Source organism: Passer montanus, unplaced genomic scaffold (assembly GCF_014805655.1).
Source record: "Passer montanus isolate IOZ18808 unplaced genomic scaffold, ASM1480565v1 scaffold27, whole genome shotgun sequence".
NCBI classification, from domain to species: domain Eukaryota; kingdom Metazoa; phylum Chordata; class Aves; order Passeriformes; family Passeridae; genus Passer; species Passer montanus.
This window is the reverse complement of record NW_024367372.1, coordinates 9,723,819-9,750,796: the sequence shown is the minus strand read 5'-3', so window position 1 is coordinate 9,750,796 and position 26,978 is coordinate 9,723,819. Positions and strand designations below refer to the sequence as shown.

Below are 26,978 nucleotides of genomic sequence, written 5' to 3'. Positions count from 1 at the left end.
TGTGGGTGGATCAAACTGTCAACTTTATTTTTATTCACAGGCAATTCCTGTACGCCATGACTTCCCACAGGTTTGTGAGTATACACAATTAATTACAGCATACTGGTGCTAAATTTACAGGATTAAATATTTCTGTTTTTCTTTGGGAAACAGTGCTTTCTACTCACAAAGATTTTTACTGTTCAACATTTAACTGTGCTGTCCACATCAAACAGCTCCAATATGCAACTAATTTCTTTAAACTGTTAAGGAGTTAAAACTTAAAGAACAAGCTTTGGTTTCTTAACTGTTCAACCAATCTGCAAATTAGTCACTGTAATGGCATTCATTAACTTTTTAAAAAAAAGTTAAGAGTTAGCAAGAGTATTAAAAGAACCCCCAGAATTAATGACTCAATGTTTAGATTTAGGATGGATTTAGCAATCACATAGGTGGCTTGTAGTGTTGATCCAGAGATTCCTAAGAGCATTGTGCTTTGAAAAAAATTATCCGTCTTGAAAGCTCCAGGTGGTGTGCCAAAATGCCTCTCTCAAAGCAGCAGGCTGTCAGCAGGTGGGGGTGCAGGGAAGAGCACTGGCAAGTGCTGCACTGCTCATGGTCTGGTGCCTCAGCTCCCAGCACAGTTCCAGTACAGTGTCTGACTCTCTCCAGGTTGCATGCACATAAAGTCTGGATTATGACAGCTATGAAAAGTCATCACTTGTAGTAAGGGTTACTTTCAGGACTGCTGATTCCATCAATACCCAAGGCACACCCGATTCATGGCCAGGCATATTCTGCAACAGAGAAAAATAATGATGAATAACTTTTCAGGTACTCTTCTCTCAAACTATTTCCCAAACTGACTGCAGTGGGCTGCCACCAGGAGTGGGGCAGCAGTTCTTCACCTCCTGAGCTGCATGTACACACTCTTTGAACTACCAGTCCATCCTCACATTCCCTACACTTCTGCTTTCTTCTCTCCCTTTTACTTCTCTTGCATGACTCACAAGCTGGGATCCCAACCTCTACCACAAATTCCTGAGACAGAATTCCAACACCATGCTGCCCTTGGCTCTACTGCACCACCACAGGGGTCAGCCTGGACCATTACTTCCCTGCTTTCCTAGCTCACACATGAAGGACACAGCACCATATTCTCTTTCATCACCAGAACCCAGCAATGCTGTGGTGTTTTGAGCCAGCAGCTGAGGGGGTGGCACAGAAAACACAGCAGTTCCCTGCCTGGCTTCAGTGTAAGCTCATGCAGGAGTTACAGGGCAACGCCTGTGCACCAGTCATGCTGTTTTGTTTGATGTTGTGTGGTGCAGTGGGATCCTCTGACTGACTGTCATTTCCCCTGAGGCTCAGTAAGGAAATTAAAGGGTTATGGGGACAGGGATCATTATGAGTGGGAGGGAACAAATAATGATGTTTGTCAAAACAAACATTTCTAAATTTAGAGTGATTTATGGACAAAATGATAACAAGAGAGAAGCTTTTATGATTAAGCTTTATCTGCCTGTAAGCTTTTGTTCTTCTAGCCACGGTTAAAACTACAGGGCATATCTGGGAACCTCATTACCTGTCAATGGGGTATCCTCCTTCACAAAGGTTGACCAAGGCATACAGCTGTCTCAGTGCATACTCATACTGAAATAAACAAACATTGTTAATAATTTCAGTGATGAAAAGCAGGTATTGTTTATACAGACTAAATGGTGGAAATAATTTAGAGCTGCTAAAATATCCAAGGTGTTCAACTGATGATCTAGTACTGGGTTAAATGGATCTTTTTTCTACACACTTTGCTCTTTGAACTTCAGGCAATTCAGCTGTTTAACTTCCTTGAACTTAGGAAATTCAGCTGTGATGAACATTGACATCATACACAAGACCACCTAATCCATAACATTCTTAAAATCCCACAGAACAAAACCAAAAAATCCACTAAAGAGGCTATCTTGCCTGCCATCAGGACTTCCTTATTCTTACCTAAAGTCTAATAACACGATTTGAATCCTCAAATGGGATCCCAGGAAAAGCAAACAGTAATAAAGCCCCTAAACTAAAAGGTGGTTCTCAAGAATTCAGCAAGATGATGGAAACAGCAGCGAGGCTACTGCAAGGAATTATGAATAATACTGTATCATAATACAGAAATCTGAATGCACCAAGATTATGAATTCATAGCAGTGATGGTTGTGTTTCTGTTTAGTCAGCAGAGTTGTTTCAAGCAGAAATACAACATGACTTTTTAAAGCTGGGATTTCTGGGGAGGAAACTGATGGAAGCAACAGCACAACTAGTAAAAATTATTATTTTTTGTTTGTTTCTTTTTTAGAAAACTTCTTGCTCACCTAAAGATGTAGTAAAAATTGTTTCCAAAAGCATTACTTACCCTTCCTCCAAATCTAATCTGTATGACTGCCCCAAGGTAGCTTTTAAATAAAAGCTGATTTTTGCAGGTGTGCCTACGACTGTGCTAGTTTTTGTGGCCAGTTTATCAGGTTATATCCAATGAGTGACTTACCACAGCTAAGTGCCAGTTGAAGCAATGAGCTTTGAAGTGGTTCACTGCTGACTGGTAACAGTCATAATTGCTGATGGTCAGTCTGTCTGACAGAATCTGCTTGGTCTGTTCTGGTGATCCTGTTACTACAGTGACTATCTTCTGCACGGAGTCTTGGATGAATTCTTTCACCTGTATATAAAACAAAAAGAACTTAAAACATGCCTTTTCTAAATCTAATGTAAAGACTTTGAATGAAATTTTTATTTCTTTAATCTTCCTTTAACTTTTAGGCTCTTTAGGGAACCAAATTTTGCCATTTATTTTTAGCATAGTCTCTTGCAGTTGTCTCTTCACACTCAAATGAAAACTGACAAAGTCAAGATTCCTGGAACCCAAAATTTCTTACTGTCCTTCCACTGTTTACCAGGGAAAGAAGGCACCACCAACACCAATACTGACTTCCATTCTGCAGGAGCTATTTGATTTGGGATGTTTCAGTTCTACAGAGACATGAGTTGCTCTAACTCCAAAGATTAAGTCTTCCCCACAAGAATCCCTATGGATGCAGATGAGGAATTTCCTGTCAATAAAAGCTGTGAGACTGACATTTGCATTTGCTTGCCTTTTGGCTAGATAATCACTATTGAATGTGCCTTGTGGAACAGATCACTGAATTTTAAAGGAAGAATAAACCATCAGCTAGAGGTTACCAGTCTGAACTTGACTTTCAGGGATTTTCCTTCTGCCATTTCTTAGGACAGAAGTTAATCTGGCCTGATGAGCAATTATTTTTTCTTTTCTTACCTCCAGGTATGCTTTCATCTCTGCAGCAATCTTCTTAGCCTCAGAAATGTCATTGGTAGCCATCAGCTTTCGTTTCATGATTGCAAAGGGCACATCAGGACTAGGTGTCAGGTCATAGTTTTCCACAGGTGGCAGAGAAATGGGCACAGCTTTCTTCCCCATGCCCTGAAACTGCATTACCTTCATGGAGGAGATGCTCTGAAGGATCAAAAGTAAGCAGATGGAAATTGTCAATCACCCTCAATAGGCAGTTTTGTCTTTGTCTGCCATGCAAACCTAAATCTCTAAACTTGTTTTATTAGAGAAAATAAGGGAGGTAACAGGGTTGTAGGTGTGTGTGTCTGTGTGTATGCATATGTTGGGTTTTTAATACAAAGGCTGCCAAAAACCAGGGAACTTTAATTTCCAAAACTCACTGGGGGGAAAAGGCTACCAGGTTACGTAACCACATATTTTTTTAAAACAAGTATTTAATCTGTTGCATAATGGGACTATTGTAAATGCTGTATCACCTCTTAGCTCTTCCCATATGAGGGATCATTGTATTTTTTAACATTTCACTAATACTCATAATATGCTGGGAAGTGATAAATACCTTTCTTTACTGAAGTGTCAAATCACTGGCAGAGCTTGGAGGACAATTTGTACCCTGATTTCTTGGATTACAGCATATGCAAGGCTGATTTCCTTTAGCATCAGGATCATCAACTCTTAAATGCTGAGGTCTTCTGAGAGAAATAGCTCATGACTAAAAATTACTAGATCAACTCTGCCAGTTTACAGCTGTTTTTTGTTTGAATTAAGGCATAAAATATAGGGTAAGAAAGGCTTGAAGATATATTTGAGCAGTAAGCCCTGTCAAATACATACTCTGTTTCCATACTGCATCACATGGCTGGTGTTGGTGCGTTTCTTCACCAGCTGAAACTGCTTGTGGAGTGTTTCTTTTCTTAGATCCTCCTGCATGAAGAAAGTTCCATGAGGTCTAAAATAGTTAAACTTGGCTATTCTAAAAATGCAAAGGAAGCTGCAAAGGGTCTTAGCTGCCAGTGAGTAGAAGGATGTACAGGACAAGAGCTATACAACCTCTGAAAGACATTGAAGTAAAAACTGAAAAGAAGATTTGAGAGCATGCTCATATTGCTTTTAGTAATCTCATTTCCCAGCAAATGGGCAAGAAGGGAGTGCACTAGCATACAAATCCCAGATTTGTTTCATTAACACTATTCTCCATTACACTAACAAGTGGGTTAGCCACAGCTCCATATTTAAGCAGCCCTGAAACAGACTGCAAGAAGGGAGTGCACTAGCATACAAATCCCAGATTTGTTTCATTAACACTATTCTCCATTACACTAACAAGTGGGTTAGCCACAGCTCCATATTTAACAGACATACAACTTACTGAACTGCCCAATTCATTTAATGTGTTTGGAGATGTGGTCTCAGATTAGCAAATAAAGACTATGTCATTTTGGAACCAGAAGTTAGATATTTTCTATCTTATGAATAACAAAAGGAACTAATATTTCTGAAAGTTGGTATTGGAAGTAAATTCAGTGGCCCAAATAAATAAAGATTATATATATGGTTCTGAGTAGTACATAAATACTTTTACCAACTTAATTTGTTGATTTTATTCCCACATAAAGCCAAATATTTTCACAAATCTTTAAAAATCCTAGTGATCTTTTTAATACATAAAGTGAAGAAAATTTGTTTAAATAACTTACCATATCTGAATCTTCCATCCAATTCACACTGTACCAGTCCCCAAGATAAGTCTGTCTTTCATCATCATAGTAACATGCATAAGATGACTCCTTGGGATTAGCAGCTGTTGTTGCGTAAACTGAAATACAAATAGTAAGAGGGTTTTATCTTCTTTTTTTTTTTATTTCCCCTCACCCCTCCATGATTTAATACTTAGCTGCACACAATATATTTGTCTAAGTATTTTGCCTTTCAATCATTTACTTCTAAATAGCAGAAGGAAAGAAGTATGTTAGTCATTCTGTTCAGTCACCCTCAGTGCTGTTCTCAGCACCCTCTGTGCTTCTTCTTTGCTGCCAAATGTGGTCTGAGGTGTTTAAAAAAAATTTGCCTGAAGGAAAAATCTACTATTCAAGAACTGCCTGAGAGCACTGTGCACTAACAATTATCTATACATTCATTTTCTTTATTACAATTGACATCTTTTCTCCAAACTTGAAGTGAATCCTCTAAAAATCATCTTTATTTCCACATAGTGCCACCTTCTAAATAATATGATTTGTTGGATAATGCTCTACACTGAGACAAAAGTAAAATAATCCTACATCTGTCCCCAGCACAGTGTTCCCAGTAAGTCATCTCTAAGATAACAGAAATACTGTAAACACATACTGACAGGTCTCAAGACAAAAGTAATTTTGGCTTTTTGCCAAAGTTAATACACAGTATAGTTGTGTAACTGGAGGAAAATCCATATTTTAAAGTGAAAGTGTTCCGCATGATTTTATAGAGCTATTGTGTTGTTTCTACTCAGAATGTACCTAAAGCTCAAAAGTAAAAAAAATCTTGAATCTTATCTGTGCAGCAAAATGCTCCTCTTAGCACCCTTCAAAATGCTTACTAAGTAACTAGTTAAACTTCTTAGCTTATCAGTGAAAGCTGCCAAAGACAACGCTGTACTCTAATAGATAAACTGTCCATTTTCTGCCTTTTTAAGTTCTGTGGCAGAGCTGGTTGTAAAACCAGAATCCTCAGACTGGAACTTTCTGACAGAATAAACTATAAAAAATACTGAGCATTTGTTTGGGACAATTGTCAACATGAAACTTCCTGTAAAAAGTTAAAACTGTTTGTAAGAAATCTTGGTGGGTGTCAGGCAGCATACCCAGGGCCAAACACCCAGGATGCCATGGACAGGCACATGGCTGGTCTCCTCTGCAATGACATCTTCAAAACCACAGGAGCAAGCACTTCTCTCCTTGATATGGAACAACTGTTTCTAAAGGTTCTGATTCCTCACCCCAATCAAGGCTGAGCTTCCAGCTCTGCAGCAGAGAGCCTGGAAACCCTGAAAAATCTGAGTTCCACATCCTGGGTTGTTGTGCAAATGTGCAGCAAATCCACCTGGCAGTGGTGTCTCACAACTGCTTTGCTACTCGATGAAACTGAGAGCAGGAACTTCACACCTATTTGCAGTGCTGAGGCTGAGAAATGTCTGTATAACCAGGGCAACCACCTGGTTCCTGAAAAGAAATACTTTTTCAACTTCTCATTTCCAAGAAACTGAAAGCCTTTTCAGTCTTTTGTAAGACTCTACTAAAAGGAACTTCCTGTAAATGGAAAGTATTACTTTCTTATGCTCCCCCACTAAAATTCTAAATAAATATGCCTTGAACCTACTCTTGTCACAGTCAGTACTTGTTTAGGTCTGTGACAAGTTGTGATATTTAAGTCCAGTAAGTTAACTGATTGCTCACCATTGATATTATCAGCCAAATGATTCATCATAGATCCAGACTCACATGCTTCAATGTAAAACACCATCTATGGAATACAAAAATAAATCAGAGACCTTAAGAAATTCCATGAGGAAATGGAGAAAACCTGTTTGATGCTTTTTAGCTGTAGCTAGTTGGCCTGTACTGCTATGCCTGAAACAAAAGCTATGCATAATGCTACAAAACAAAAGATAATTTATTTTTTTTTCAGGAATTAAACTCTGCATAAAGGGGAAAGAATAATAATGAAAAGGTGTTATTCATCTCTACAGAATCCACAGGGATCTACTAGCTATTGTACAAAGCATGGATCAAATACACAGTCACTCTATAAGCACAGCAACGTGTTAGTATTGAATGTAGTGTCTCTGGAACTGATGCCAGCCGTGTGTTCCTAAACACAGCCAGCCATAGCACACATTGCCACAAAGAACTGCGTAAAAAAAAGTACCAGTAAAATATTCAAAACAGTAATTTTTCTGCTATTACCACATGTGATGAAATAAATTCACAGAATTTTCTGACAAGAGGTACAGTCTTTTAAACTAAATAAATAACTGTAAGGAAAACGTGAGGTATATACAAACTTCCTGTAATAACAGTCTGAAGTGAACAAAGCACAGGAAGAAAGAGACCGGTATAAATTATGGGGGTGCAGCAGTTACAGATGTTGCTTTTCTAGCCAGAATACACAGCATTAACAAAAAGCATTTACACTACATATGAACATTGACTGCAAAAACAAGTAAACCATTTCCGGAAAATTTGGAGCAGATCAATCCTTTTCACTGAAAAATCCTAATGCAAATTTAACTGCATAAATGTAACAGATTCTTCCTACTTTGAACCAGCTCTCAAAGTAAAAACATCTCTCTTTCATGCCAGCTGCTCTTTTAATTTCAGAATTTCTGGTATGCTTGTTTACCTTCCGGTATTTCTTGTGATGATACATGTACCAAATAGTCTTATTCAAGTCTTTCACATGAAGCTGTAAAATAAGAAGGCTTGTATTAAAACTAATTATTTTCAACAGACACACAATTCACTTAAGAATAAATACTAACTGTTGTGAATACGTACACTATTTTCCCAATAAATTTACCCAGTCCCTTTCCCATCTGAAGTATAATATTCTAGCATTTAGCACTCTGGAAAAGATAAGTAATGGTCCCAGAAGATATGTATAGTGCACCAGACAGCCAAGTCACACCTGTGTGAAACAGTCTGACTATGGAATGACATAACTTAAGTTTCAACTGAATGTTACAGATTCTAACTGGAAAAAATCCAAACTACAGTGATCAGAAGAACAATGCTCTTTTTTGGCCTCTCTCCTCAATATAGCAGTGCACTAAATATTCTCATGTTTTACATTTATTTGTTATTATTTTAGTATGTCACTAAAATGATGGGTTTTGTGTTATTCCCAAAATGCTTACATCATCATCAGGAAAAGCCAGAAGTCCTGGAGCTCCATGGTCAGTGAAATAAACAAACACATGATCCTTGGGACCACTGTAATGAAAAAATTGCAAACACAGTCTTTTTAATTATTCCAACCTAATCTTCAATACAACAACAATCATTGCTTCTCAGTGCCAAGACATGTCAGTATCTGAAAATAACAGAGCTGAAGCACCTCCTCCTCTTGGTAAATCTTTTTTCTCCCAAGCATAAGTTTGGATCCTTATTAGAGGAGATGCCCGCAAAAGGAACAAAAACAAAGGTATAGGCTAGTCCCTCAAACATGGAGAGTATGGCAATCACACTTCACATTCCAAACTGTAAACTGATTGAGACAGGGTATGTAGGGTATGGTGGAAACACAATCGGTTTTTAATGGCTATGTGAAGAATTGGTAATACTGTGGGCATTTGTAGAAGTCTGGTAAAAAAAGAATGCTTTTATAATGAAGTTATACCAAGGTACCATTAACACAAGGATACATAATAAAAACCTCCTCCTTGCTAAGACCCTCAGGTATGTGTAAGGACTAGTATGGCCACAATCAGCCCCACAGATCACCAAGCAGTGCCAGCCTACAGCTCCATGAGGAACTGATGGGTACACAGGCACCCAAGAGGCCACTCTGGCATTTGCATCTGTGGCTCTGCAGTCATTGAGCACTGAGCACTCACAGGCTTTGACACCCTCACATCTCTGTGGTAGAGTTTGCGGTACAGTCTGATTCCACTCTAAATCAAACAGATTTTGGGTCACAGAAAGGTTTTGCCCTAACAGCCAGATCTGCTGTACAGTCTGATTCCACTCTAAATCAAACAGATCATGTTTGGGTCACAGAAAGGTCTTGCCCTAACAGCCAGATCTGAAAAGGAATTTTCCTTTTAAACTGGACTCAGGGACAATTAAATATAAAGTGTGTAGAAAGATCAGAAGGAATCCAGGCCCTCCTCTGTTGCTCTGTACTAGAGTCCAGAAATCTTTACTTGCTTTTGCTCTTTCCTCACAGCAAACAGGTGCAACTGCAGCAGCTCCAGGGAACATTGTCCAGCCTTCTGTTTGGCCAGTAACCTACTGGTTAGGGGGACCACCTGAAAGTCCATCTGGAAGCCTCCCAGGGAAAGGATAATTGAGTTCTTGTCCCACCCAATAGCAAAAGTCAGGCCACTTGAAAATTCAAACAGAGCCTAATAAAGAAGGGTTGGCGTTACTTTTTGGCTTCCTGCTCTTGATCCTAAATGCAAAAAATTTGACCAATGTGGAATGTAAACAATTAAGACTTCTATTTGTCTTCCTGAGTACTTTAAGAGACTTTGGCCCTCTGTATAGCTACTTCCTTATTTGAATGGGAACATCAAGCTTTCACAGGTGAGGTGTGTTCAGATGTACAATTTTTAAAACAAAAATTGCTTCATAGTTGCCCCCTTGACTCATTCCAGATACTAGAAGAGCACAATCTGGCAATGTGCAGTAATTTATCAACGCTTTGCCTGTATGTGTTGCATATATCATTTTCAACCTCAGCGTTTAAGGATTCAAACAATTCAGAGCAGTAACTTCTTTGACTGTTGTCCTTCTACTTTTTTATTGTCTCCTCAGTGCCAGGGTGGGATTCTTCTGTTTTGTTTCATTGCTATGCCTCAAAAATCAACTAAAATCAACCATCAGATGAAGATAGTCTTCACCGTTTTTCTTTAACAAGGTTAGTCCTTCCAAATGGTTGAATTTAAATTCTTAAAGGTTTTATAGTCATTCTTGTACATAAAAAAAATATGATATAGCTCTTAACCAATAGTCAGAAATATAGTACAACGTAGTAAGGTGGCATCATACTTTCACATCTCAAATTCTGTAGAAGCAAGATGAATAACTGACATCAGGTATCCTTCCGAGAAGATTTCTTATTAGGCCCTGAAATGTATTAACTACATTATTGAATCATCTAAACTATAGAAGCCTTTATAAACTACCATTAATTATAAATCTTACATTCCACTCAGCCAATCTATAATTTATTATTCTTCATACATTAAAATATTGCAAAACTTAGAATCATTTGTGTAGCTTAGTTTACAAATAATTTAAGCATAATAGATCACTTACAAGTTTAATTGCTCATATTACTTTTTCAGTCACAAAGATTTTTTTTTCATTAATTATAAACCACAATTCCACTTCATTAGGAATAAAACTATGATTATACTCAGCCTCAATAACTGTACATGTGCTACAAAGACCAAGGTTGGGATTAGACACACAATTCTTCCAGGTGATGAGCTGGTTAGGCTCTCTCTGTTCCTCTGCCACTCACTGCTAAGCCTGGCCTGAGTTTGACCTAAGTCTTCTGCTGATTAATAAAACTGCTCATGTACATTAAAACAAGCCTTGGAAAATCCTTTCCAGAAGTCTCCCAAATTTAGCCACACTATCTTAGAACTGCCGCCCTTGCAAAAGATAATAGTCTAAATAACAAATACCTTAATACAGTTAATACTACCCTCTAGAACTTTTATACCTTAATCAGTCAAACATCAGCAGTTGCTTTCTTGTGATCCATAGTTTAAGAAACTAGAACCACTGCATTTGTAACGTGAAGGACCTGGAATTGCCATCAATAATTTTGCTGGATTCTTAAGTTGCTCTAATTTATTCTTTTGTTGAGATCAGTGTCCATTTACAACTACACATGCAATTATTTTTTAAATTAAACTTTCTTACCTTTTCAATACTTTTCCTGATCCCACCCCCTTCACTGCTTCCTCATCTCCTCTGAGAACTGCAAGAAAATTCTTAGGAGTAACATCCTAAGGATTTGAGAAGATTAAAGTTAGATCTGATCATAAAAACAACAAAATCTTCATTTAGAAAGATGGCTTCTTAAAGTTAGAATCTATGCATGGATGACAAATTTAGCTGGCCATCCTTTTCAATACATCTTCATCTAATGACTCACTTGGCTGATGAATCATGAAATCACGGAGTGACTGGATTACTGTACTGATTTAATGAAACAATTAGTTTTACATAGCTGTTTTTCAGATTGAGTTACAACATTTACAATCCAAGACCTTCCTTCCTTTTATTTCATGTGTCAGCATGGAAACAGTGTAAAGGTTCACTTTTAGGACCAATGCTTCAGTTCAAAGAATCTATTGTCTACATTCATCTTATGAACACCAATCTTCATGCCAAACCATGCAGGTGAATAAACTTGATGCTTTATATTATGTGAATTTTGGAGTGTAAGCTACAGGGTGAAATAATTGATTCAGACATTGGATAATGGTGAACCTTCCCCAGGGAAAGGGGTTTTGTTCCTACCTCCTTTGTATAGTCTTTGGGCACTCCAGCATACACATCTGAGCCATTAGGTCTATTGATGACAATGCCTTTGGTTGGATTTCTGAAAGGTAAATGGAACATAAATAGGAATAATCAGCAACATGCCATGCAATGGCTTTAGAACAACAAGGAGCCAGCTCACCCAAGAGTACAGGAACTTGCACCATATGTGATTAAGTGATTTCAGTATATAAAGGGCTTTGCACTTCAGTCAGTTACATATATTTGTCTCCGGTGTCCTTACCCTCAGAGTACATTCAAGTATTCTATCTCAGATCATGTCAATTATCTGAAGATGTAGGTGGTTGGTCTCTATCATTTCTCTCCCTGCAGTCTTGCCTTTATTTCCCTTAATACTTTGCTCCCAGTGCTGCTGTTCCTGTAATGTCTGCTGATTTTGGGGGAAGTTGTGTCAGAATTAGAGGCTGTATAAATAAACTGTGTTGTACAAAAGGCAATGATATGCTCTAGACAGTCACCCAGAATGGGGCCTGTACCCATTTTCATTGAATGCTGGGAATTAATCTAATCATATCCTCCAAAAAGTCCTGAAAGTTGTACACAGACCTCCTCTGTGTTTACAAGTTTAGGTTATTTATCTGCTGCACACTGCTACGCCTGGGAGTTAAGACCCCTTACTCTCACAACAAAGTTCTGCAGTCCTCAGTGCCACTGCTGATGCTGAGCTGTGGACTAAGGCTTAGAAAGCTCATGAGCACATTTCAAAGGAGAATTATTGTGTTGATGGCTGACGTCTTTATGCATATCACAATTGGTTTTAAGGGCTTTTCTTTCAGAACTACTAGGAACTCAAAACACACTGGTGACCACAGCATGTTTGTAGTAACCACACAGTTTGTGACCAGTGTACGTTCATCACTTACTCCTCATTATCAGCAATGTCATCATACATCATGACAATGATCTGCTCATCTGGAATTCCATTTCGGTGTACAATCTGGTACGCATGGCACACATCTGCCTGAAATTAAGGAAATTTTCATTACTAGTTTTAACAGAAATCTTACCTTTGATACCAGAAGCAAAATAGCTTTTCAGACATAAGAGCAGGCTATTGACCAAAACAAACTTCATTCCAATACAAGAGACTGAGGGTTGCTAGAGAGCTGAAATGCACAGGTTAACCAGAGCTCATTGCTCTTCTCTAATTAGAAGCCATTGCATTAACAGTAGAGACTATGATTAATATCTCTCCCTCATTACCTATTTTGATTTCTTATTTAAACAGAAACCAGAAGTTACTTCAGACTTAGTACAGATAAATTTAACATGAAGCTCTCAGCAATATTCTCCATTGCAGGAGCAAATCAAAATAAAAACCTTCTGCAGTAACAGAGAAATCCAAAATGTGCCAAGCAGACAAAAAGAGTTGGATTTCCATCAATTTCCCTTAGTTCTGCACCAAGCCTGCACAACTAAGCACTGAAGGCTGTCCTTGACTTAAGCAAGTATTGTTTACCAATCTCACCTATGCAAAGATTTAATAAAATCTTGCTTTACTATGAGATGAGAATTTGGTTTAAGGAATATTTTCTTTGTAATTATGTATTTCTTACTCTGCAGGGCAACTAATCAGGGCACATCACATTTCAGTGGAAAACAGAATTGCAAAATTTCTATTCAGGCTCTTTTGCTGATTTGTACAGGATATGAATAAGCACATTTTCTTTACAGAAACATCTTCCCGTGACACAGAAATAACAACACCCATTAAAGTGATATTACAGTAAATACAGAGCTCTATCAGAATGCTAACTTCTTAGTAACCCCAGCCCAAATGATTATCTTATTTAAAACTTACAGTCCCTGAGTGCCCTAATGGGACATTAACAATCATTCCTAAACTTGAGAACTAGAACCCACCAACTGCTAGGAAAAGCTGTGCAGGATTACTGGAAGAGATCTCATCTAACAAATGCACACTCCAAATGCAGGCCAGAAGCAAGCTTTAAAGCTTACTTGTGTTGAACTAATCTAATTTGCTAATTTGGAAACCAAATTGATGTGGTTTAAGTAGACCAGTGTCTGTTTAGATTACTTAGGAGTACTAGTGATTTTCATTAGTTTAACCAAAAAGGACACTGCGAAATATTGAAACTTTATAATCCTTGGTCTTCTAAGGGCAGATAAAATTGAAAAGAGAAGATAGTTGTACAAGATTCTGTGAAGGGTGAGTCACATTCAATGACAATGAACTCTCCAACAATAAAATCTCTTTATGTGACTAACCCTAAATGTTAAACTGCTCTTACTAAAGCAGTTCCACTTCCTACTTTGCAGGTCAGCAGCCTAGGTTCTCTTCCACCCACCCCAGACAATCTCCCAGTTAGCTCTCCATTTCCTTGTATGTCATTATACCAGCTGCTGCCTCAACAAGTCAAAACACTGAGGTTAAACAGAGTTAGGAAGGTATTGCATATAATATGAAACAGAAGAGCACAGCTTTGACCCGAGAACATATTTGATTTTCACAAGCAACACAAGGAGAAGTAGAAGAAAACACTAATCAGGGCTTCTCTACACTGAATGATGAGTAGATCATAGATCTCACTCTCAAAATATCACACACCTCTGTGATGCTGACAGGAACCTTTAGAGGCTGGGAACATAGGGAAATGCTTAGGCATGCAGTGATACAGCATCACCACATTCCATCAGCAAGTGTCTGTGCTCCCAGACATGTGGCTGGCCAGTAGGGACTTTGGAGGTGTTTCAACTGATCCAAAGTACTCAAAGGAAGTTAAACTTTGTAAATGCGTATTATCAGGTTTTTTTTGGTTTCCTCTCCTTCCTTCTGGTTCATGCACTGTTTGCTCAGTATGTACTGCCTTATTAAATAGTTGTCATCAGCAAAATCCCTACAGTAAAGGAAGACAGATCAATGTAGTCAATTCCCTTCAATCTTGACTTAAGGCTGTTTGGGGTTGTCTCAGCCTTTTAAGGTTTTTGCTAAAGGAACTGTACCTGCTGGTAGCATAATGATATCACCAGCAAAGGCTAGAGCAGCAAAAACATGCTTTCCTGCTAAAATTCCATTGATTAAAGTAGGACAGTTACGAGTAAACAGTTAGGGTTTATTGAATAGAATTAACTGACCTAATCAGTCACCTTTGATATTGCCCATGATTGGTCGCTGTGTACACATAAAAAACCCATACATCTCTACAAAACCAGAGTAAAAAAGTTTGCAGCTAGGGCAGGGAGGTGTATGTGAATGTAGAGTATTTCCTGTTGATGTCTAACTGTCTCTCAAATACTGCTATTTGACCTTGTTTCTCTCTCGTTTCTCTCTGCTATTTGACCTTGTTTCTGAAATATTTCTGGCATATCTGCACCTGTAAACCACTCTAAAAGAAACAGCTGTTCACTTGTTTCAGATCTCCTATTGGTATTATTCTTGATGGTTTAACATGTGAAATGTGTGCTGTGAACATTTCCTGGATAAATTGTCACTAAATCATGTTTCTGTGACTGTGATTTGGGTAGGGCAGCAGCTGCCCCACACAGCACAGGAAAAGGTGCAGCTATACAGCTCCTGTTGCACAACTGACCTTATGGGTAGCTCCAAAATGGACACTGTTAAGGGCATGGATTAGACCTTTCATTCCCTGGTTAATCTAAACCTTCACTACATCAGCAAGTTCTGATGGAAGATCTGCTTAAATAATTAACTCCTAGATTTTGAAAGCATGGGGATCAGAGAGTGAATTACCCTGTTTTCCTGGCACCTCAATTTTCCTCTGCCATACAGCTGTTTTACACATTTGAACACAGCTTTTAAGCAAACTGCCTGGTGGGATTTTTGGAAAAATCAAGTTGTTTATGACACAAGCTTGCATAAATAGTTCCTAAAGGGAAAAGCTTGGACTTGTGTGAAACTGTTTACTTGTTGCCTTATGATTGTGAGGTTCATGGCTGAAAGGAACTGTCAGCTTTACCTTAAAGCAGCACAATTCCCACTACAGCTGTGCTGAAATGTCACAGCCTAAACAAGAATGAACTCTAATTACAAAAAAAATACAAGACTATGAAATGCCAGCCATGTCTTACTCCTTTGCTTAAACATACATCAGTGAATCTGCCCAAAGATATAACTCTATCAAGAATTTAGGAAAGGTTTCCTGAGAGTTCAGTTTAAATTTTGTAGGCACAGTGGGAAAATGTTAATTGAAACCATGAAGCCAAGACAGCCTTAGTGTCTGTTACCCACAAGACAGGAGAATTTAAGACTGTCCTGGAATAAGATACTGCTCTGGCTGGTAGTGTCTAGGACACTGAATAAATACAGTCTCTGACCCACAAAGCTCAGTAAGTGTAAGACTAAAAACAACAAATGAAAACAGACTCATGTATACAAATTCATATTTTTTTAGTTTTAATTTTGCCAGACTTTTTCAGTCTAGCATTTCTCTTGAGGATGCATTTTGTCTTTAGTAAGACTCAGGCTTTTCCACAAACTGTGTGGGTTTGAGTATCCAATAAGCACAGGTCTGTCTCTCCTTCTGATCTGATGTGAAGCCAGCTTTAGATTTGAGTTAGCTGGTATGTTCATCACACAAAAGAGCCAGACTATTTCTTCTAATGAGAACTAGTTTGTAGAACTAGTAGAGTCATTCTCTAAATCTGTCAAAAGCATTTAGTACTGTATTTGCTCACATATGACACTAAGTTTTCCAGAGGTATTTTATCCAGCTCTTTGTGCATCAGAGTGCTGAGCCACTTTCCCTAGGAACAGGAGAGTACTCTTGAACAGTAGCCAGTCTCATAATAGAAAAGCTGCTACAGAGAAGCCACAGTAACTGCTGAGGAGCAGAGAGGAGCACACTGACAGCCCTTCCACAGCCCAAGCAACCCTAACCAGAACCACTAAAATAAGAATAAAAGCACCAAAGAACTGAGAAGTCACAAGCACAAAGCAATGTACAAGCTCTGCAATGACAGTAAGCCTATCACACTGGGCTCTATACTACACAAAACACTTAAATTTTATTTTTGGAACTGGATGAGATAAATGTGTAAGACAAGTTTAGGTCATCCTGATTAGGAAGAAGTCCCAGTTCAGCCATTACAGTGGAAGCAACTGCCTGCAAAGTGTGAATCTTGCTTATAATAAGCACAAATGGTGGTTTTTCTCCTTCTCTTTTCTATCCTTGGTTTGTACTGATAGTGGATCCTGACCACTGACATCTAAAAAACCAATCTTAAGCAAAGTTTCAGATTCCTTGAGGTTAGAGGTACAAAGTCAGTGTTTCCTGGGTCTGCAAAACCTTTACAAACTTATTATTCCTGGCATCTGTACAGCATTTCATGTATGAAATAAGGTATTTTTGAATATGTAATCTATTTCTTCTGCTTTTGTGGTTGCTCAGTCAGATGAACACATTACCACCAGATAATTACTGTGGCATACAACACAATATGTTTTGACCGTGTTGAAGCAGGCAGCATGCAAAACAACTGGAGCTCACAAAATAAAAACGTAATACAAACATGCAACATCACGTATTAACTGTACCCTGGACAGCTGAACTGAGCAACTGAAACCCAGAGATGTGTCTGCTGAATTCTCAAATTACAAAGGGACATTACGAGTGCTTAGTTGCATGTAGGGAATAGCAACAAGTGTGGCAATAAAAAAAAAACCACATTGAGTAACTACTTACTGGAACACATCTACAAATCCACTTGTACACAGGCTAGGTCAGAGAAGTTCTGGGGAAGAAGGGTGATCGCAGGAGTGAACTGAACTAGAGTACAATGTATTTTCCTCTGCAATTTCTCCCTTGGAAAGCAAAAAAATTACACAAACGTGCAATTCTGGATCGCTGCTTTGATTTCTTATAGCACAGGTATGATTCTACTGAACAATACCACATGTTTCTATGTGTGTTCACTATGTCTTCTGAAGCACAGAAATGAAAGACGAAATCCTATTCCTGGTTCCACTGTAAGTGATTTGGCAAATCATTTAATTACTTAAAATGTTTTTGCTTCTACCTCTGGAAGGTAGGGAACACTAACACACAAAGACATGTTGATCAGTCTGCATAATATTTTCAAAAATCTATTAGAACTCCTCAGATTTCTGTAGCATCTTTCCTCCTCAGCATAATTCTCCTAAAATCTATCATTCTGCTTGTTTTGCTGGGAACAAATTCCTCCAATTTTTTAATACCCAAGGCACCCTTGTCTGGATGACATGTCATGGCACACACGAGAGGATTTCCCATGACTAACTGCTGGGTCTGTCTCACAACATGTCACTGCTCCCATGCTGCTCACTCCCACCAGGCCCTTAAGACTGGCTACAAAAGGCCACTAGGCAGAACAGCACAAGCTGCTGTTGTGCTACATCTAGTGGGAATTGAGATTTTTCATAACAAGTTAAGATGCACAGTATCTTGCTCAGGACAGGGAAGTAAGAGCCCAGCCTCATTCTGAAGGGTCCTTCATACAGACTCTTCTACAATGCTGCTTCTGTAACTGTAATAGGATTATTATTGGTGTTCTAATTTTCTTCTTTCCAAATGTTAATACCTGAAGCAAGTGGTGGTTTAAAATATGGAGATTCCTGGCATTTAAATTCAGAACAATCCAACATGGCAGATATTGTGCATTGTTAGTTGACATTATCTTCAAAATCAGGTATTTAAATAAATCATTTTCTCATTTTTCTAACATTGAAAAAGAATTACTTAGTAACTATCTGCAAAGCATGACCACACTCAAAAGTTAATAGGCTTCTGTGAAACTGGCATGTTACAAAGATTCACTCACTGTTGGACACAAATATGTAAGTGTGGATCTTGTGTTCTTCATGACCCTATTTTACCTGGCAGATACACTTGCCATTGCAGGCCCACTGACAGATTAAAAAGAGTGCACAGGCAACCGAGAAAAGGAATTCTCATGAGCCACAGCTTCAAAATTGTAGTTTTATTTAAAGAATTAATGTTGTGGTAGTAACTTCTCCTAGAATGGAAGGGAGCCAGCTAGACTGGTTATACAGCAATAGCAACAAAAAGAGCACAACTCAGTAATTAAATTTAGACACTCCAAGACAGGCAGTAATCAAGTACAGCAGTAGTATTTCCATCATTGTTTCCCAATTTCAACCTTAAAACTCTGTTCAAGATTTAATTTTAAATAGGAATAGTTTATATTAAGGCTATCATATTCCAACTATGATTATCAGGTGATACCTACAGTGTAAGGAGCTGGGAAAGTCCGTAAAACCTGTTTGTCAGAGTGTTTAGCTAGCACTTGCAAGTGACAGGTTGTTCTTCAGATGCAACAAGACTGTCAGTCTGATTAGTTTAGTTTTAAGCTCATCACTGTGCTGGAAGTTACAAAGTGATTTTGAGCTGAGAAGGAGAAGAAACACATACAAAACCCAGGGTGCCTAACACACAGAAGGCTCATTTGTTCCTCTCAACCAAGAGGATGAAGCCTCTCTATATTTTACAGGCAGTTACATTAAAAATAATAAACACTTTAAAAGTTCCAGCATTCAGCAATTCAACCAGTACATTTCATACAACTCAGTTTTAAAAATGCTGATTTGGTACACTAGTATTTAACGAACAATACTATAATAAACTATTTTTCTATCATTTACAAATATATACATGTACACACAAACTAGAATTAAATTGATCCTGTTCTCAAGGAAAGCCAAGCTGTAAATTTAGAGCAAAGATAGCATTTGCATAGATTAATCTGTTTAAGGGATTGTCCAGCAATTCCCCAAGGGAAAAGTGCTGCAGAAGTTTCCTGACTGCTGATTATAAATCTTCAACTTAATCAGAGTTGTGTCACTTGGATTTAATCCTGTCCATAGTGACACCCACACTCAGTCCACAATTTCACAACACACTGGCTTTCCCAGCAGCATTAGACTTGGGAGTTCCTGTTCCCTTTCCTCCTGTTTCTGCCACTCATTTTGTTCCCTGCACCCTGGTGCACCATATCTTTGTTGTGCCAACATAATTCTGAGGCCATACCACTGAACACAGTCAGCAAACTGGTTCAAGTTAAAAAGATCCCACTTCCACATGTCCTCCACTCTTCAAAACATAATAGTGCATTTGCAGCCTTCAGAGATTTTTTTAACTAGAAAAAAGGAAGCTTCTCAGAGCATAATGAAAAGAGGAAATAAATGGAAAGAAACACACGTGTCTCAACATGAGGTTTACCTCTAGATATCCTTTGCACAATTGCAAGCTGGGGTTAGATCCTCTAGCCTAGTTACTAATAGAGAATTTACCCTAAAAGGCACAGGTCTCCCAGGATGCAGAAGTGTGATAAGAGGAAGAGTACTTCTCTTCTGGTAATGACAGTTTTTTCAAGAGGTTAGAAGATGAAAAAAGTCATATGCAAAAAAAAAAAATCACATAGTAAAAAGGACTAGCGGAAGGGAATTCTTGGGATGGTAACAAAAACAGCTAAGAGCAGGTTCTGAGCAAATCTTGCTGCTGTTTGCTTTGAAAACTTCACACACCTGGGAGTCTAAACATAGAAGCACTTGCTCAAATGACAGAAGGTCTAAACTAGTCTAGCTAATAGGCAGCTATCACCCTCCTGCAAGTCTGGGAGCTGGCATTTTCTGGAGCATGGACAGCATCAGCATGTGGAACAGCAGTCCTTACCTGGTGACGATAGTTGTACCAGCCACTCGAACCTGCAACAATCACCACCCAGTGCTTGCCTCCATCTTCAGGTTCTTCCATGGGGAATGTGCTGATGCCCAGAGCACAGCCCAGCAGCAAAACTGCTTTCAGTATCATCTCTCTTCTTTATTTATTCCACAAATGGAAGAAAATTCTCCTAATGAAGAATTTTGAGACAAGTAAATGAGAGGACATCAGCCAATAAAAAAATGCAGAACAAACATCAGCAATATCCCAGCTAGAAGCTTTTCTTGGTTGTGGGGTTTTCCTGTTTGTTTTAAATACCATTTAACCCACAGTACAATTTTGGGTCCTATCTTCCTTTAGCACCAAGCTGCTACCAGTTACAATAGCTTTTTGTCAGTTTTCAAATCTGACTGAAAGCAATTCTGAATAGGACAACCAAGTTGTTCAGCTCCCTCTGGTTGTTTCACTCTATAATAGCGAGTAAGTCTCAAATACAAAGCAAACCTCACTATCAATTACTTCACATATAAAACTCTTTCAGATTAAAACTATTCTCTTGGTCTCTGCTTATGTGATTCCCTGGTTTCCACTCACTGGCAATCAGCCCATTACAACTGAGTCAAATCCCAGGTGATGTAGGACACTAAAGACATGGAAAAGTGCTGGGTTGTTGGAAGGTCAGAGTGTCACAAAAGCTCTCTGTGCCCACCACACCAAAGAGGGTGGAAAGAGGCCACTGCTCTGCACTAGATGCAGCCCTGACTGCTGGGGCTGGGGGGAAGTGCAGGCTGTGAGAGCCTCATGCTATTTGTGCAACCTTTTATGCTAGTGGAGAGCAAATGTGAACCAGTACCACATGAAAGAGCAGCATTTTTGTCCCCTTTCCTCAATGGTTAAGTGTTTGCACAAGGTGCACAGTGAGAAAAATGCATCTGAGCCTGTGAATGACAAATTTAGAAAGCAGAGCAGGGGAGGTTTGAGCCCATGTAGAAATGGCTCTTTTTACTTTCTTGAGAGGACTAGAAGTAGGGTCCTTGCTAGTGAATGTCCTGAGCACCTTGACTGTCTGATAAAGCACTTACTCTACAAGCAAACTATCTGGCCACATCCAATCACAGGTTTAAGGTCTGCTTTTTGAATTGGGGTTCAGGGGGCAGGCAGGTTCCATTTATTGGTCACAGCCTCAGGTCTGCTGCGTCCACTGTGAACTCTAAAAGCAAACTCCCCTGAAGAACTGCATGCTCCTGGCACATGCATAAAGATCACACATTTCCTCCGGGAGAAATGCACCAAGAGATGGGATTTCACACCTGCCTATCCACAAAAACAAGATCCTGGACGTAAATAATTGCTGCTAGGTATGGAAGAGTTGTTGCAGTAAGAGGCAGAGTAGTCTACTTTAACATGGCTTTCTCTGGAATTAAAGCTGGAAACCCCCAAGCCACTCAACACGATCACAAGGCAAAATGTCAAAACTACCACTAAACCAAGTGAACAGTATCTAAGTCAGCCTCGGTAGCCCAGTCAAAACCAGCCATCTGCAGCTACTCAAATGAGGCTGGCACAGAGAAGCAGCCAGATCCTCTCCAAAGCAGCTGTGTTCCGAGAAGACAACTAAGCTAACACACAGCACGGGCTCACTGGTCACTAAGATTTAGTCTTGCAGGCAGTAGTATGAAAAAAATATATATGCATATATTATACTATATATACATATTTAAAAGTTAGGGGGTTTTATCCTTTTTAGTGGAGCTAGCACAGAGTAAGGAAGTCCTGACAGTCTAAACAGAACCAAACTTTAACTGTTACGAAACTGCTTCTTCCAAAAATTTATCTTTCAGGAAGAAGCCACTCCTGTCACTGCCTGTAACACTTGGAGCAAGAACAATACACAGTAACTTAACAATTTAGAGTTTGTTCTTCAGCACTCAAGCACATATGAAGGAAAAAGCAGATTTTTTATTAGATGGTTATACTCTCCCATGTTGAGCTGGAATTGTAAAGTTTTGTCATTGCTGCCAAAGAATGCAGCTTTGTATGGCAACTCTGCCTGATCTATCTTGTCACTTCTTCAGATGATAAGACAAATAACATACTGAGCTGAAGATGCAGTGTGTGTACAACATCCATAAAATCTGCCTATTATGTCTATTAATCTACAGCCTGGCTAAGATTCAAACCAACTTGTACAGAACTTTTGTAAAGTGCCACCATAGGCCACAGGCCAATGAACCTATTCATTTCAAATATTCAATTTCATGTTTATTTAACTCTTGAAATATTAGTCAAGAAAAGAAAATTAGGATTGTTTAGACAATCTGCTCATAAATCTTAACTGAATTTGACTTACTGGAATATTGAGTTAAATTTCCTGCACACAGATCCCACAGAGCTCACTGTCTGTCTGATAACATTTCTCCAACTGTAACATGAATTATATTTACATAAAAAAAAAAAATAAGTTAATGGTCCAGATAACTGCTGGAGATCCTCTCACACGATGCTTAGCTCTTTGAGATAGGATTCATCAGAATCCAGGGCACATCAACAGAAACTGCACTGGTGCCAGCTGTTCACCAGGCCATATAACAGGATGGCTAATTTCAAAGGAGGTCCTGGCACACCGACATCCATCACATGGGAACAGTCCGTGCCACTATCAGTTACTGATACACCAGGCAAATGGAAACAGTTGGATGGGATTGTCTTCCTGGTGAGTCTTTCCTGACGACACTAACTAGGATGCACAGTTCTCAGGGCCCCAGCCAGAACTGTGCTGTGTCACACACAGGTACCACAGGGGTACCCTCTGCACCCTGCCTGCAAACAGCCCCACCACTAAAAATCCCTGGGACACATCACGAAGAGACTTAAGCTACCAGCCCCTCAGGCAGTCCCTCCATGAGGGATTCAAGAGTCTTCCACACAGTACAAAGGTATCCAGCTCTTCACATTTCTCTCCTCTGAGACAAAAATTGTGACTGATGCAAAACACCCAGGGAAAAAAAAATAAACACTAAGAAACATTGCACTGTACTAGCAAATCATAAGTAGTTTGTCATGGATTATTTAGAATGAAAAGAACCTCCTCTTTGGCACAAATTAATGACATAATCTCTCTTATCTGTCTTTTCCTATACTATAATTAAATCAAATTAACAGCAGAAAGAAGGGAGGAAATTAAAAAAAACCACAGACTTACCACAACGGACTAATAAACCATAACTAATAAATGCTCAGCTCCCTGAAGTAGAACTTAAAATAGGTTTAAACACTTGCAGTGGGAACGGATCTTCACTATTTGTTTCTACCTACTGCTTAACAAAAACGCCAAACCAAACCAAACAAAGTACAAACAAACAAATACACTCACACACATGTATATTTCTACTTGTTTTAAAGAAGGCCTCTGAGTGCAAGTGGGCAATTTAAAAGGCTATGTTCAGGGTTGTGTTGTACAAGTTCTTGACCTACAGTTGAGAAGAGAAAGCTCCCCATCACATGCTTTGTCTTCAAGTCATATTAAGAGAAAGCAGCTCAGCTGACCAGCTTACCACAGGTACAGAAAAAGCCTTTCTCTGAAGATCTGTCACATGAAATCAATCCTACATCACATGCAGACAAACACTGTGTGGAAAAACTAAAAACTTGCTACAAGATCATCTTGGAGCTTTGGTTGATCCACAAAATATCAAAATATTTGATAACCTCTGCCTAGTCTTTCTGACAGAAGAGTTAATCAACTTTGCCTGGAGACCATGCCAGGATAAAGGGCCATCAGTGCAGTGGGTTCAGCAACAGATCACCATGTGCACATGCAGGTAAGGCTGCTGCACAGTTTGCACAATCTGTGGAAGAAGCACATCCAGAATTGGGTGGCTCTTGCAGAACAATTCACTCTTGAAACCAGTCTGTCCTGACAGAGGTGCTTTGACCACTTCCCAGTAGACAGCTAGCATACATCTCTGACTTGATAAGAGAGGGATGCTTAAGAAAGACCACATCTGGAAATGGCTGGCTGCTGCTGGAACAATTTTTCCGGCCAACTGCCCATTCCCCAGGTTCACAACTTTCCTTTGCGACACAGTCCTTTAAGATCAATATTCTGAGAACAGGATAGCACACTAAAGAATGGGCTTTGAGTTGATCAAAGTATTTTCCACTAGCTTTTAAAGTAATATTGACACTTCAGAAGCTTGCACTCGAAATACCTTAAGCACAGTCTCCAAGAGCTATATAAACAGAAACCATATCTCTATTTCACTTGCATCAGAAGTACACTAACAGTAACCTTGCTGAAAAACAAAAGCCTTAAGCTGGTCAGATGACCATTAAAGCTCTTCTATGAAGTCTTTCTTAACAGCTCACTTCTTATAACTACTAGCTTTTGAGATTCCCAAATCAAGCCACAGTTCCTTTCTCCACAGAGTGCTTCCATATTGTCTGCCACTTAGATGCTGATTTCCACAAAATATGTGACAGTCTTCCTTCCTTTCTACAGGAAACTGATGTCCACAGTTCTGTCAGCAATGTTCCACCCACATGCTGTGCTGGCTGCTACAAAAACAGAAGTACCTAAACCTGTGATTAGGCCCCTGCACAAATAATCTGACTTTCTTTCTGCACTTGTGTTGTAGAAAGAAAAAAATCTTCATCACGATAAATTCTAGCATGGTACATTTTGAAGGAGATTATCGTTCCTGCTCCAAAACATTTCCCTACAAAGTCTGCTACTAACCTTCTATGAACGGGCTTAGCATGATTAGAACTTGTAAAATTTTTCTGTTTAGCTACTGAAGATGTACAAGCCACTTTTACTATAAAAACCCATGACTTTTTAGTTAACTCAGAATGATTCTTGATGTTAAATAAATGTATTTAAAAGTAATTACAAATAAAGTTCATTCTCCTGTTTGCAGGTTTACTTTTCTCAGCAGCAGAGGTGGTACAATTTACCTGAGGGCAAAAAAACACAAAATCATTCCTAGAATTGTGATAAGCTAATACATCTGGTTTAGAGGATTTTTTTCTCTACACATTTCAAAAAGACCCAGATTCAAATGTGGCAAACCTTAAGGCTTCAATAAAACTGCTTCTGCTATTTACTTCCTTATCTGTCTGCAGATACATGAAGCCTCTGCCATCACATTCTGATAGTAAGAAAAAACAGATACCACAATGAGTTGGCATAGGGGGTATAAGGGTAAAAGAGTAAGTCAGGTAAGGGTGAGAATGTCTGCTCAGCAAACACGGAAATTTTGGGAGCGTGAAGAGAACGAAATTCTGCAGAAGTTATTACGCAGAAATTCCAGTGTGACATTACACAAGATTCCTGCACTCCACATGTCTTTTACTATGGCTTATCTTAGCATTTCAGATCTTGGCTATAATACTTATGTTAACTCGCAAATACAGACATCCAACACAGTGCTCCATCCTAACTGGGAGCTAGTGGTGCTACTGCCTCCGAGCAGAACCTCACGCTAGACAAGGCTGTCTACCAGCTGTAAATAACGAGACACAGCGCCTTCCAGGCATCACCAGCTCCCTCCAGAAACCCCCTAAGTAGTTACTCCATCCTTTTCTCCCGTTAAAAATGTATTATTGGTGATTAAATCTAGTCTGCTGCCACTGCTTCCTCCCCCTCTCGCTCCTCTGCCAGCCCTGGGCAGTGCCCCTCGGAAGGAGCCGCTCTGACTCCTGTCTCTCTTCCAGCACGGAGGGATCAAACACAGTTCCCAGGCCCGGCGTGCCAGCCCCAGGGCCAGACGGGGCGCCGGGCGAAGCGGCGGGGGCTCGGCAGCGCTCGGAGCCCGGGAAGGAAGCCGGCACCCTCGGCCGCTCCCCTGGGAGGCGGCGGGGCCGCTCCCCGCCTCTGCCTCTGCGGCCGGGCAGCGGAGCGGAGCGGGCCGTCCCTGCTCACAGCTCCCTTCGCTCAGGCGTACCCCGGGTCCTTTCCCCCCCACCCCGGCCGGAGCCCCCGGCCAGCGCAGCCCCGCCGCCCTCACCGCGCCGTGCAGAGCAGTCGCCGTCGCGGCCGCTGTGATTGCGGCGAGCGCCGTGCGCGGCCAGGCGACCGCGGCGCGCGGGGGGCGGAGCCGGGCCCGGCCAATCGCGGCCGGGCGGAGGCGGGGCCGGACATCCCCCCGGCCACACTACGAGCCCCAGCAAGCCCGGCGCCCCACTGGCTCAGCGGCCGCGGGCCCTGCGCGCAAAGCTTTTTGGGACTCGTAGTTCCGCGGCTGCGGGCTGAGGCGCGTGGTCCCGCGTGTCCCGGGAGTCCCGGGCAGCTCCTCTCGCGTTGCCGCGCCGCGCTGTGGGCGCCCGCCGGGAGCCTGCGGGGCCGGGGCGTTTGCGCAGGCTGTCCACGGGGCACGAACGGGGCACGAACGGGGCACGGTGCCGGCTGGAACCGCGCCGTGCCTTTGGGCAGAGGGAGGCAGGACACCCAGAGCGGGAAGGCAGAGGGATGCGCCAAAGGGAATCCGTGAAATGACGGAAGAGGACGAAGGGTCCCTCACGGTCCTGGCGTGCGTCACGGGATGGCCGCGCTGCCCGGGGCTGCTGCCGGGCCCGGGCAGCGCCGCGCCGCGCCGAGCCAGCGGAACAGAGGTGCGGCTGGCCGCGGACACCCTCTGCGCTTCGTGAGAGAAGGAAAAGCCAAAATCCTCTGTGAAAAGTAGAGGCGCGTGTTTCTTCGCCTAATAAACCACGTAAAGCAGCACACCA

General features: G+C 40.4%; 1 protein-coding gene across 1 annotated transcript; it reads right to left on the bottom strand.

The window, feature by feature from the left end:
- On the bottom strand, window positions 1–26,386 carry LGMN (legumain). Its single transcript, XM_039712626.1, has 14 exons — window positions 26,258–26,386; window positions 20,262–20,439; window positions 12,477–12,574; window positions 11,572–11,653; window positions 10,969–11,054; window positions 8,229–8,304; window positions 7,715–7,777; window positions 6,769–6,835; window positions 5,032–5,150; window positions 4,169–4,258; window positions 3,299–3,496; window positions 2,513–2,683; window positions 1,565–1,632; window positions 1–776 (listed from the first exon to the last, which is right to left on the bottom strand). The coding sequence occupies exons 2-14, from the start codon at window positions 20,397–20,399 to the stop codon at window positions 737–739; spliced, it is 1,296 nt and encodes a 431-aa protein (XP_039568560.1). The 5' UTR covers window positions 20,400–20,439; window positions 26,258–26,386; the 3' UTR covers window positions 1–736.
- Between the last annotated feature and the right edge of the window lie 592 nt (window positions 26,387–26,978).

Coding starts and splice junctions, on each gene's coding strand:
- LGMN (XM_039712626.1), bottom strand. CDS start 20,399: ATGATACTGAAAGCAGTTTTGCTGCTGGGCTGTGCTCTGGGCATCAGC. Junction 7,778..8,228: donor TGGCTTTTCCTGATGATGAT/GTAAGCATTTTG, acceptor CTTATTTTACAG/CTTCATGTGAAAGACTTGAA. Junction 6,836..7,714: donor ATCACAAGAAATACCGGAAG/GTAAACAAGCAT, acceptor TGTATTCCATAG/ATGGTGTTTTACATTGAAGC.